This window comes from Microtus ochrogaster, unplaced genomic scaffold, assembly GCF_000317375.1.
Source record: "Microtus ochrogaster isolate Prairie Vole_2 unplaced genomic scaffold, MicOch1.0 UNK62, whole genome shotgun sequence".
Classification (NCBI taxonomy): domain Eukaryota; kingdom Metazoa; phylum Chordata; class Mammalia; order Rodentia; family Cricetidae; genus Microtus; species Microtus ochrogaster.
Window position 1 is genome coordinate 197,053 of NW_004949160.1, and position 13,139 is coordinate 210,191.

Consider the following 13,139-nt stretch of genomic DNA (forward strand, 5'->3'; position numbering starts at 1 on the left):
ATGAAAATAGACCCATATCTATCACCATGCACAAAACTCAAGTCCAAATGGATCAAAGACCTCAACATACAGCCAGCCACACTGAACCTCACAGAAGAGTAAGTGGGAAGTATACTTGAACACATTGGCACAGGAGACCACTTCCTAAATATAACCCCAGTAGCACAGACACTGAAAGAAACAATTAATAAATGGGACCTCCTGAAACTGAAAAGCTTCTGTAAAGCAAAGGACATGGTCAACAAGGCAAAACGACAGCCTACAAAATGGGAAAAGATCTTCACTAACCCCACATCAAACAGAGGTCTGATCTCCAAAATATACAAAGAACTCAAGAAACTGGTCATCAAAAGAACAAATAATCCAATAAAAAAAAAATGGAATACAGACCTAAACAGAGAACTCTCAAAAGAGGAATCTAAAATGGCTGAAAGACACTTAAGGGAATGCTTAACATCCTTAGTCACCAGAGAAATACAAATCAAAACAATTCTGATATTCCATCTTATACCTGGAAGAATGGCCAAGATCAAAAACACTGATGAAAACTTATGCTGGAAAGGTTTTGAGGTAAAGGGAACACTCCTTGGTGGACCAGAGCCAAGAACACAAAACAAAGAATTTAAAAAGCATTTGAAAAGCATCATGAAAGCACATTCGAATTCAGGGTTTTCAATTAGGAATGGATCACCTGAAAGCATTTACATGCCCCCACAGCCCCTCCCAATTCAGCTTTGTCAAGTCTAAGACTTTCATTTTTGCTTGTTAATTTGCAACCGATCATTCTGATAGAAAGACTAAAGAGAAGCCGGGTGGTAGTGGCACAAGGCTTTAATCCCAGCACTCGGGAGGCAGAGGCAGGTGGATTTCTGTGAGTTCGAGGCCAGCCTGGTGTACAAGAGCTAGTTCCAGGGCAGGCTCCAAAGCCACAGAGAAACCCTGTCTCAAAAAACCAAAAAGAAAAGAAAGAAAAAAAAAAGAAAAAAGAAAGCCTAAAGAGGACTATAGGCCATTCCTTTAATACAGTGGCAAAATTCTATGTGGAACAGAAATTCTAATTAGTCTAATTTCTACAACAATTCTCAAACTGACATTCTTTAAATACTAGTCTAAGGAAAGGTTTGAAACAAACAAATCTCATAACGAAGTGCTGGAGAGATGGTTCAGTGGGTACAGTATTTGTTGTGTAAGTAAGAACCTGAATTCAATCCCTACACCTATGTAAAAAAGCCAGATGCAGGGCTAGGGCAGTGGAAACAAGAGGATCTCTGGGACTTGCTGGCAAGTCAGCCTTGTGAAATCAAAGAGCTCCAGGTTCAGTGAGAGACACTGTCTCCAAAAAAAAAAAAAAAGATGGAGAGCAATTGAGAAAGATACCTAATGCTGACCTCTGGCCTCTACATGTGCACATATGTAATTACATATGCTTACATGTACACACACACAGTCATGGAATACATAGCTAAGAAGTCTTGTTCAGTTTACCAAATACTTCCTAATTTTATTAATTTAGTCATTTCTTTTATTTTTATCTATTAGTTTATTATTGTTATGATGTGAATGTAACTCATCCAAAATTCAAGTGCTGACTTACAATGACAATATAAAGCATCACCTTGAGGAGGGGATGAGGCCTGGGAGCTCCTCTTTCAAGTGGCATTAAGGGCTTTCAAAGGGGTTCCACATAGCATCTGGCTCTCTCACCCTTCTGTCTTCTACCTTGTGAGAACAGCAGAGAGGATAAAAGGTGCCATCCTGCAAACAGGGCAGCCTCACAAGAAAACGAAACCTGTCACACTGCCTTGATCCTAAAATCCAGAGCTATAAGCAGTAAAACTCATGTTCTTTATAAATAGTCAAAGTTATTTTATTTTAACTGCACAACCAGACTCATATACCTGTTTGTATGTTTAAAATATAGTCTCTCTCTCTATATATAGCCTTGGCTGTTCTGGAACTAAGAACACCAGGCTAGCTTGGAACTCACAGAGATCTACCTGCCTCTGCCTCCAGAGTACTGATAATTAAAGGTGTGCACCACCACAACTAGCTATTTATTTCATTTTTTAACCTAATGCCTATTAACAGACCATCGACTTTCATAAACAATGCCCTAAAGATAGATGTTCTATGACATTATCCTATTGAATATGTACAAAAATCACAATAGGCTCCATAACACACTTAAAAGCATTTCCAAAGAGAGAACAGATTTACCAATATTTAATGACAAGATTGTACCCAGATCCATCTTCAGATTTTCCCTAGCTGAAGGCAGTAAATCATCTTTTCAGAAAATAACAAATAGGGGTCAGCAGAGGGATCCTGATTTCTCTAGCTTAGCTCCAAAAAGAAATATACCATTGTTAAAACAATGTCTTTTTTTTTAAACAAAGACTAATAAAAAATTGAGGCAATTATTACACATAAAAAGTGTTACTTTTCTTACCAAGTCTCTAATGTCAACTGACAACAAAAGCAGAACTGTCAAAAATGAAGCGACAGAAGTCTGAAGACATCTCTGCTAAGAGTCTTTCTTCTCCACTCTAGAAGTCTGAAGACAGTTCGGAGTACAGGATCTCCCCTGTAATCACTTCTCTAGGAAAACTGGACTCAAATTATTTATATTAGGAATAGTCTACTTGTAACCTTGAAAATTTCCTGAGAGTGAGCTTCTAGCATGCATCTGTGCACCCACCTCCTGGCCCTCAAGAAATGGTTTTGCTGATATCTGTCATTTCTAGAATGTACTGGTATTCCAAGTCTCTCTTCTCAAGGATGTCTGTGCCTTTCAGGGTAAGAATATGATCACTTTGCATTTTGCAAAACTGATGACTCCCTGCTCCGATCTGTTTCTGACAGTTTCAGTTACTTAAAGCTGACTTTTACAAAATGTTTATGTGTTTTTGTTTACTATTTAGTGGCCATGATCTTCTCCTCATAAGCTGAAGGCCAGAAAAAAAGCTGCCACAGTGGAATCATCTGAAGTCAAAGAATTCTATACTACCAATACCAACCAAATGACCATTGTGTCTGATACAATTTTGAGAAGAAAAATAAAAAGAACTGTCATAACTAAGAGGGAGAAGAGAGCCTAAACATGTTTTAATGAGACAGAAACACAAGAGATACACACACACACACACCAGAGCTTCCTGGGAAGAGCCATATTTCAAGTGGGACAAACTTTTTAAATTAACTATTTGATGGAATCTTGTTCAGGAGGCCAAGGTCAGGCAGAACTGCTCTCTGGGAAGGAGGAGAGTGCTTCCTGTATGGCAGCACAATGAAAACAAATAGGTCAGGAATAGGGAGGTTTTTTTTGTTTTTTGTTTTTGGTTTTTCGAGACAGGGTTTCTCTGTGGTTTTGGAGCCTGTCCTGGAACTAGCTCTTGTAGACCAGGCTGGTCTCGAACTCACAGAGATCCGCCTGCCTCTGCCTCCAGGAATAGGTAGGTTTTATAAAGGAAAAAGCTTTAGTAGTGGAATGAACTATACCTCAAGACCTTGGGAAAAACTGCTCAGGAGCCTTGGACTAAGTATGTAAACTGTAAGAACAGAACTAAAGTCATGAAGAAGAAAGCATTTAAGCCAAGTTCCCCTAGACCAGCAGTTCTCAACCTGTGGGTCTTGATCTCTTTGGATCACATATTAAATATTTACTTATAGCTGGGTGGTGGCGGCAGCACATACCTTTAATCCCAGCACTCGGGAGGCAGAGGCAGGTGAATCTTCGAGGCCAGCCTGGTCTACAAGTGAGTTCCAGGACAGCCAGGACTGTCACACAGAGAAACCCTGTGTCAATATATATATATTTTTTAATATTTACATTACATTTCATAACAGTAACAAAATTAAAGTTATAAAGTAGCAATGAAAAACTTTTATGGTTGGAGGGTCACCACAACATGAAGAAGTGTGTAATAAAGGGTCGCTGTTAACATTAGGAAAGTTGAGACCAATGCACTAGACCTTTTAGACTAAGAAAAGTCCCCTCCCAATAACTTATAGAAAAAAGCAAGTGAACCACTCAAAATCCAGGGGATAGAACAATAATGAAGTTACAGCTCTTACAAGTACTTGATGGCTATTCTTTCATAGGCTCTTCAATCTGGCCTGAGGTATTAATTCACCATGGAAGTGCCAGAACCTGACTTAAGCTTAGATTTTTCTTTCCTGAAGTCCATGCTGGAGGCAAATGTCCTGCTATGAAGCTATACTGATGCTTGTTTTACTTTTCTTTTAGTCTCACTATGTCAACATTGACTGGCCTAGACCATACAATGCAGACCAGGCTGACCTTGAACAAGACCTGCCTTTGCCTCCCAAGTACAAGAATTAAAAGCATGCACCACCATACCTGGCTTGTTTTGTTTTTTGGACAGGGTCCTGTTAAGTTGTCCAGGTTGGCCGAAAACTTGCCATGCTCCTGCCTCAGCCTCCTGGGCATCTGGAATTAATTGCATGTTATCACCTCACCTGATAAACCCATGCTCTTAATTACTACACATTTAATTTCAGAAAAGCTATGAAAACCAACTGATTTTTTTCAAAGAGTGCAAATAGCCAGGGAATAGGAGCTGAAGAAAAAAATGCTATTTGGTATGAGAATTGAGGTAGTTGGAAGGAACACCATTACCTATCAGTATGTTTAAACTACAATACACTCTACCCCTTAACATTCAATCTGGTGATTGCTAATACTTTCAGACTACCTATAATCTCTTTTTTAAAAACATTTTTAATAATTTGTTTATTCTTATTTTATGTACATTGGTGTTTTGTTTACATGTGTATCTGTATGAAGGTATTATATCCCCTAGAACTGAAGTTACAGACAATTGAGAGCTGCCATGTGGGTGCTGAGAATTAAACCCAGGTTCTCTGGAAGAGCAGCCAGTGCTCTTAACTGTGAGCCACCTTGCCAGCCCCCACCTATAATCTCTTATAGGCAACTTTAACATCCCAAAAGCTTTAAAAAATTTAGCCCCCCCCCATGTATTTCATGTCAGAACTTAGCTGGTAGTAAAACTTGACCTCAACTGATACGAGGCCTTCATTTACTCACCTGGCACAAACACTCTTGTTTGCTTAGAAGTATGAACATGTCTAACAATGATGCCCTAGGGCTTCAGAGTATTATATACCACAAAGAGCACATCTTTCTAGACTGAGTCTCATCTGGCCTTACAGACTTTAGAGCCTCTACAGATTCACCTTCCAAAGAATCTCATTTCTGAGAGTTGCTACATTTCTGAGGTACTCTACAGTCTTCAGGAACTCATAAACCAGAAATATTTTGAAATATCTTTAGCAAAACAGGTTTACAAATTTTTTAAATTGCAAAATACAAAAATCTTATTGATGTCATTTTATAATAGCACTGAAAAACGTAGAGAAGGCTCAATTTAATGAAAAAGACAATTTGATAAACCATTTGAATTTGGTTTTATGAAAAACACAATATGTCCTCATTTTTCTTATTCTACAGGTTGGTGAAAATTCACAAGAGACTAGCACCATCTAACCCAAGATTTAACATCAAGATGTTAATATAAAATTTCTTTAAGTCACTAGGTTGAAGAGATGGCTTTGTCAGCAAAGTTCTCAAGTATGAGGACCTGAGTTTGAGCCCCAGAACTCATGTAAAATGCTAGTAACCTAAGCACTGGGGAGCCAGAAACAGGAAGATCCTTGGGGAGTCACCACCAGCTAGTCTAGTGGAATCAGTGAGTCCATGTATAGTGAGTGTGACTTGTCTCAAAATGTAAAGTGCATGACTGAAATTCAGGCCAGCATGATCTCCACAGAAAGTTCCAGGACAGCCAGGGCTCCATAAAGAGACTATGTAAACAATGAGCAAACAAACAAGTAAATAAAGTGAGAGTGAGGAAGACATCAACACTGACCTCTGGTCTACAAACACATACAGGCACACTTATACAATTACTGAAGTTTCTAAAAATGTAGTCTCTGAGGCTCCACCTTAAGAGATTACAACTCAGATACTTTGGAGACAGCCCCGGAAATCAATACTGATTTTTAGAAAATGCCTGTGTTTTGTTTTGTTTTTTTTTTCCCCTGATGTGCTGCTAGACTTCGGAATAGTGGCTAGCCTAAAATCTAATTCTCCCTTCCCTTTCCTCATCCAAACTTCTCTCTGGGATGAGGGAACAGAATGAGCATGAGCTCTCTCAGGGAAGCACCAGGCCATTTTGCACAGCAGTTACTTCTCCAAACAGTCCATGTTGACCTCCGTGCTGACTTGGCTGCTCAATATGAAAAGGGAGACCGAGAGAAGAAAAGTAGACATTAGAGACTGACAGGCCAGAAAAACTCACTGAAGCAAAGCTCCTCCATACAGAGGTCCCTTCTCACCCAAACACCCTGCGTGTGATGCCTCAGTTCAGAAAGCACCATCTTCTCTGGCAAACAACAAGAATCTAAAAATTATCTGTTGCTGGGTGTGCTGGCACATACCTGCAATCCTAGCAAAGACTGTCCACACAGAGTTCCAAGTGAGCCTGGGCTACATAAGACTATCTCAAAACAAACAAGGCACAAACAAAAACTTAAACATGTATACAATACTTATGTATCTAAATATAACACACTTAAGTAGTGTGCATGCATGTGCACTCACACACTTTCCTTAATCAATGTCTCCAGTTTTCAGGTTCCTTGTCAGGCCTATGACTTTGGCTTCATTTGTCACTTTTTCTTTTCAAAAACATTCATTTATTTATTTTTATGTGCTCATGTTATGTCTTTATGTATGCGTGTGTACAATGTGTAAGGCTGATGCCAATAGAGGACAGAAGACAGCATTAGATACCCTGAAATTGAAGTTACTGATATTTGTGAGACACAGTGTGAGGGCTAGGAATTGAACCCAGGTCCTCTGAAACGCACCCAGTGCTCTTAACCACTGAGCCATCACTCCAGTTCCATTTTTAGTTTCAAAGGGATTTCAGGATTTACTGTTACTACTCAGTGCAATAACAAATCACTTAAAATAATACAGAAAGTGGGCTCTACCGCTGATCTGCACTCAGACCTCTATCGTATTTCTAGAATGAATTCTAGATAGACAAAACCTTGAATCAGCATTTCAAGGAGACTAGCAAGTACAGGAGGAACAGATATGAAAAGATGATTAAGTTTCCTGAGTATGCCTGGTATATTGAAAAAAAATCACGATAAAAATAAAAAGTAAACAATGAAAAATTACTCAAGAAAAAAAAAAAAAACAACCCTACAAATGGCTCAGCCAGAGAGCATGGCACAAATGAATTAACCATGACTGCAGAAACTTACAACAGATACAAGTTTTAGGGGGAGAATGTAAAACTGTCCAGCTGGGGTTGAGGTGTCTATGACAATTTATTAACACAGGTATTAAATTCTGCAGTCTGTAACAGTGACATTATTTAGTCACTACCTAGGCCTCTCCTACACATCACACACTAAGTGCTGAAAATATAATGAAACACACCCTCACAGAGCTCACAGACCAGCAAAGAGACAGATGAACAACTGATTTACCATGGAAAGTGAAGTAAAACAGAAATAAAATGCAATCTAAATTAAATTAAAGGCACAATTAGTATCATGCAGATTGCTGAGAGGTGCTCTTTGAGCACACAGAGGCAAGTAGAATAGGTTCTACTTGAATTGGTATTTTCAATTAAAATTTTAAAGTACAGAAACAGTACATACTGTTATAAAAATTGGAAAGCACAAAAAATTAGGATAGACAAAATAATGAGAGCTTACAGAGCACTACATAGAGCCACCTTCCTCAGACAGTAATTATTTTATACTTGCTATGTGTATACATAGAGATATATGCACTTTAAAAATAGAAATAGTTAATCGTTGGTGTTGTTCAGTCATTTTGATGAGATACATAAACATCTCTTAAGTGTACACAAGCTTTGCCCAAAGAAATCTTGCTTCATGTTTCTGTATATAATAAGAATTAGGAATGTGGCTAACTCTTAGCTGAGTGAACATGTAACCAGTTGGGGATCTAATCTGAACTATTTCAGAGGCTTCGATCAAGGGTGTATGAGCATGAACTGGGCGTGCGGCTGTTTGTAATAGTACAGTGTTCCCCACCAAAGGGAAATGGCTATGTAAACTGTGGTATTCTGTAAAGTAGCAGAGAAGAAAGATGGTCTATGTGCTGAAGAAGAAGAGATTGGAAGAAGTGTTGTGTGTGTGTGTGTGGGGGGGGATTAACATAACACCTTCTTGGGGAAGCCTGTAATCCCACTGCCCCCACCTCCCTTTCAGGAGGAGTTGAGAAGTCCCCAGATCAGATACCTGTGCAACAGTTGCCATGGACTTAACCGGGGGAAGGAAATGGGAGGCAGTGGTGGGGAGGAGGCAGAAATCTTTAATAATTAATTAATTAATAAATAAAATCTAAAAAAAGGAAATAAAAATCCTTCTTACAGTGATAATATGGAATTTTTCCAGAAAACAAACAAACAAACAAAAAACCCAGTTGCCATGTATCAGGTACTCAACCAAGCATCAAAGGCAGAAGGATGGAACTGTGGAACCTGCTATCATAAGCTCACAATGTAGTAAGGAAGAAAGCCATATGAACAAGTATTTCTACCACAATACAACTAGATGCAGCACCAGGAAGAAGATATAGTGAATATTTGACACATGTCAACCATTTTGCTAGATGCTTTATCTTACAGGATCTAATATGTAAAATAGTGTTTAAAGAGAAGCCCACAAAGTCCTAGGACCCTCAGTTATCCTCTGAAGAAAAGTAACTGTATCCAGAATCCTATTCAAATATACTTGTTTGTGAGACAAAGAATACAGGAAACCAACCCCTTTTCTTTGTCTACTAGGGACCAGACCAGGACTCAGCGTCTCAGCTAAAGATGATATACAGGTTAAACCTGGAAATCAGAAACCAAGAACCTGGCTTAACTCAAAATTCTGCCCAATAGGACTCTTCCGTTTTAGAAGATGAAAGATCAGGTAGTCTCCTTTGGAAAACAAAAATGTTAGGGGACAAGCATGAGAAGGTGGGTATCCAGGACCAAAATCGTATCTTATATATGGCCAAGTTGCTGCTCTAGATCAGTGATTCTCAATCTGTGGGTCACAACCCCTTTGGAGGTCAAACGACTCTTTCATAGAAGTCACATATTGGATATCCTGTATATCAGATATTTCATTACGATTCATAACAGTAGCAATGTTTCAATTTTGAGGTAACAACAAAAATAATTTTATGGTTAGGAATCACAACAACACAAAGAACTGTGTTTAGGGTCACAGTGTTAGGAAAGTTGAGAACCACTATCCTATATAGTTTTGAAAGCACTATGGTCTAGACAATATGGATGCTGAAATGATCTCCCATTCTCTTTTATACTCGCCCCCCATCACCAAAAGTAACATGTGCATGCTCTCCCTTGAAATGTAAAAGTGTCTACACATCATCAATCTTGAAATTAGGACACAGGTTCAAAAGTCCAAGTTGTACCACAGCTGTTCACTTAGTAGATGGCAGATGCAGATTTCAAAGAACAGGTCAGCACTATATCTCATAAATGAGGCAATGACTTAGTGAAGTACTTGTCTTAGAAACATGGGGACCTGATATTGGTCCCCAGAACCCACCTAAAAAAGGCAAGCATGATGGTGTGAGTTTGTAATACCAGCCCTGCCTAGGCAGTTGGGCAGATCCTGGAACCATGCTGGCCAGTCTACCTAATCTAGCTGCTGAGTTTCAGAACAGAGAGAGATCCTATACTTCTCCACACAAAAAAAGCTGGCCAGGTCCTAAGGAACGTCTGAGGTTGACCTCTGGTCTTTATATTCACAGGCTCACATACATACTCCCCTCGCCCCTCAAGTTACTGGAGAAAGGCTCAAAAATATGAAAGAATAGAAGCGGTCTGGAAGTCTTCTTGGCTCTGAAGCAGGAAGGAGTATACTTAGTGTCAACTCAGATGAGAACAATTTCTAATCTCAACCTACACAAGCCTTAGCTGTTTATCTTTCTAACTCAAATACAAGACCCAGAGGGCAGGACCTTAATCTATAGCTCATTTGCTATCAAGTAGAGTACAGCTTATAGTAAGTGCTTAATAAATATTTGTTGAACGAATAAGTGAGCAGATTTCCCAATACTCCAAAGGATCGCTCTAAATAGATTTGGAGGGAGGGAATACCATGAAATGAGGACTAGGGATTATTCACAAGTACAATTCTATGTGCAAATCTTTTTATTTGCTAAAATTTGCATGTAACCCCTAAACTAACACTGGTGGTGCCTTTGAAGTCATTCACAGTGTGATGAATAATTACCACTGTTATCTTTACTAGATTTAGACTCACCATGGAAATATGAAAGCCTGAATGTGAGCTGCAGCATTCCAAACTAGGTAAGAAAAATAAGTGAGCTGAGCATTCACCTCTGCTTACTGACTATGGACACAATGGGACCAGCTCCTTCCAGCTCCAGTGGCTATGATAGACTGTACCCCTCAATCTGTAAGCCAGAACAAATTCTTCTTTCTTTAAGGTGTTTTTCTCGTGTTTTTGTCACACACAAAAATGACATCATACACATGGATATGTAGATAGCAGCACATGTCTACTGTTCTTTGTGCTTGTCCCAAACTAAGGTAAGTAAGGCAAGACTGAACCTTCTTGGTTTGAACTCACACAGAGATGGCCAAAGAACAGAGGCAGGAAAGAGTAGTTTTGTGCTGTCAACTCTGGCTTTGGGGTTAAATGGACAGAGTTTGAGTTTTAACTCTGGCACCTGTTAGTGGGCAAATCACACCTCTGAAAATCACTTCCTGTTGTGCAAAATACAAGAAACAAAAATCTATCAGGATAAATGGTTTTCAGGATTTATGATTATAATCTACATGGGCCAGGTAGGTTAAGGAAATGCACTTCAGGAGTCTAGTTCAATGAAAGATGAGGCTGGAACACAGAGGAACAGGGAGTCTCTACCCTGAACTACAGAACCCTCTGTGCATTTAATCCTGGCTTATAGGTCTCTAATAAGTCTATGATCAAGGTCAGATCTCTGGGAATTAGAAGCAAAAGCTACCATTTAAATGTTGAAAAAAGTAAGCACTAGCTGGGCAGTGGTAGCGCACGCCTTTAATCCCAGCCCTCGGGAGGAAGAGGCAGGCGGATCTCTGTGAGTTCTACAAGAGCTAGTTCCAGGACAGGAACCAAAAAGCTACGGGAGAAACCCTGTCTCGAAAATCCAAAAAAAAAAAAAAAAAAAAAAGAAAGAAAGAAAAAAGAAAAGACAAAAGTAAGCACTAGGACAGATTTACCCAAAGACATGATACCTACATTTGGTTTTCCACTGCAGACACAATATTGTATACCAGTGACCAACTCTGAGACCTGCAGTTTGCCCATGGCTTTGACAACCGCTATAACTGACATGAATTACACCAGTTTTAAGATCCTGTCTTTCCAGAGTGATTGATTCACTAATAATGCTCTAACATATGGCTCATGAGACAATGTTGTCACCTCAGAGTAGACTGCTTTTAATTCACTCGAACAGGCTTACTTCTTTCTCTATTAAGACTAAAATCTTACCACAGCAAAACACAGGAAACTATATTGTTATGTGCTATGAGCCAGGTAAGAAAAACAGTAAAAGCTTTCGAACTCCAAAACACAGTGAATCCGATGCTAAACTCCCAGCTTACTGTTCTCTTTTGAGAACCAAAAAAAAAAAAAACACCTCCAGATATTGTTATGAAAACGCCATGAGAACAGTGCAGATTTGTATGACGTATTCATATTTTCCCTTCCTCTCTACCCAAGGTACTACTCAATTTCCTCCAGCTCCCAAAATAAAATCCCCACCGACCAGTATTTTTCAACTTCTAAAACTCAGTCAAGATTACAAGTGATGAGCTAATTTCTTCCCAGTAAATGTCCGGCATCATTTTATCTGGGTATGAGACCATGTAAAAGATCATCTAGAAACATATGGCTGGAACTGCTACTTTTGCTACCGGACGCCAAACATTGCCATACTATGAAGGTGCAAACAGATTCTCTGTAAAGCGACCATGCTGAATGAAGGCTGTTTCTGAGCTGCTGTAATTCACTCAGAGGTTGTGTGTGATCATCACACATGTCCTTCATCTTCTGGTCGTGCGGCATGACCAGGCCCTTCCTTACAGAGTAAACTCATGCTTTGGCTAGCTCTGTCAAAGACAATCCCGTTCCATCCACGTAACAGATTTCAAATTGGTTGCGGTTGGGAAGCCTTTCCCCCTGCATTTTCGGCTGTGCTGAGCAAAAGCACTTTCTGGGGACAAAGATTCTAGAAGAGGAGAGTGATCAAACGGCACGTAAAGGGTGGGAGGCAGAGAGTTTAAGCAAGCCCATTCCGGTTCCGAACCTTGCAGAGCCTGTGTTCAGCGTCGTCATCTGCCTCTCTCGCCTTCACCCTTTCAGGTGCCTACAAGAAGCAAAGTGAGAGATGCTAGTTCCCGGGGAAAAAGAGGCTGAAATCCCGAGGTCGAGGGGAACAGGCGCGGAAGGCAGCGGAGCGGAGGAGCGGCCGGAGTCGGCGGGCCATAGCAAAGATGGTGAAAGAGGATGAGGTGGGAGAAGCTGGCCGGCGAGCGCCAGAGCGTCCGACGGCCTGGGCCCGGGCCGCGCCGGGAAAGGGGCTTTGCGCGTTCTCGGACAGCCCGCGAGGAGAGGGCGAGGGGCCTCGCGCGCTCCCGAGAGGCCCAAACACAGCGGGGCTGTGCGTGTCCCCGGGCGGCCTGATGTCCAGTCCCGACGCCCGAACCCACCTGGCCGCGCGGACAACGCCGCCCCGAGGTCCGCACCACAGCGCAGCGCCGCCTCCTCAGAGCGCGAGCCGCAGCGCACAAACGCTCGAGGTCCCCCCCACCCCCGGCCGCACACACGCATCTCACCCCGCCCCCTGGCACCAGTCATTGGCTGCCGGACACTGCCCCGTCCACCTATTGGACATCAGAGAATGCCGCTCACTTACCTGGTTTTGATTGGTGTAAATGTGAAACAATGCCCTCCCACCTCTTTCACAGGTTCCAGCTGGTGATTGGTTTTAATATCTGTCCATTCGCTCCGCCCTC

At 40.8% G+C, this 13,139-nt stretch overlaps 1 protein-coding gene across 4 annotated transcripts in view; it reads right to left on the reverse strand.

Moving 5' to 3' along the window:
* The window catches only part of Paip2b (poly(A) binding protein interacting protein 2B), a 37,536-nt gene extending 24,632 nt beyond the window's left edge, over nt 1–12,904 (reverse strand). Inside the window, exons 1-2 of one of the 4 annotated variants that reach the window (XM_013354708.2) lie at nt 12,834–12,904; nt 4,361–4,450 (exon numbers count right to left, since the gene is read on the reverse strand). Coding sequence is in view for 1 of the 4 variants with exons in the window: in XM_013354707.2 (XP_013210161.1) it covers nt 12,431–12,459 (29 nt within the window). In the remaining 3 variants the exon portion in view is untranslated. Of the gene's footprint in view, nt 1–1,615; nt 1,634–4,360; nt 4,451–12,430; nt 12,491–12,833 lie in introns of those variants that run through there. The other 3 variants (XM_013354707.2, XM_005369815.3, XM_026777392.1) reach the window with 3 other exon arrangements.
* Nucleotides 12,905–13,139: the final 235 nt, after the last annotated feature.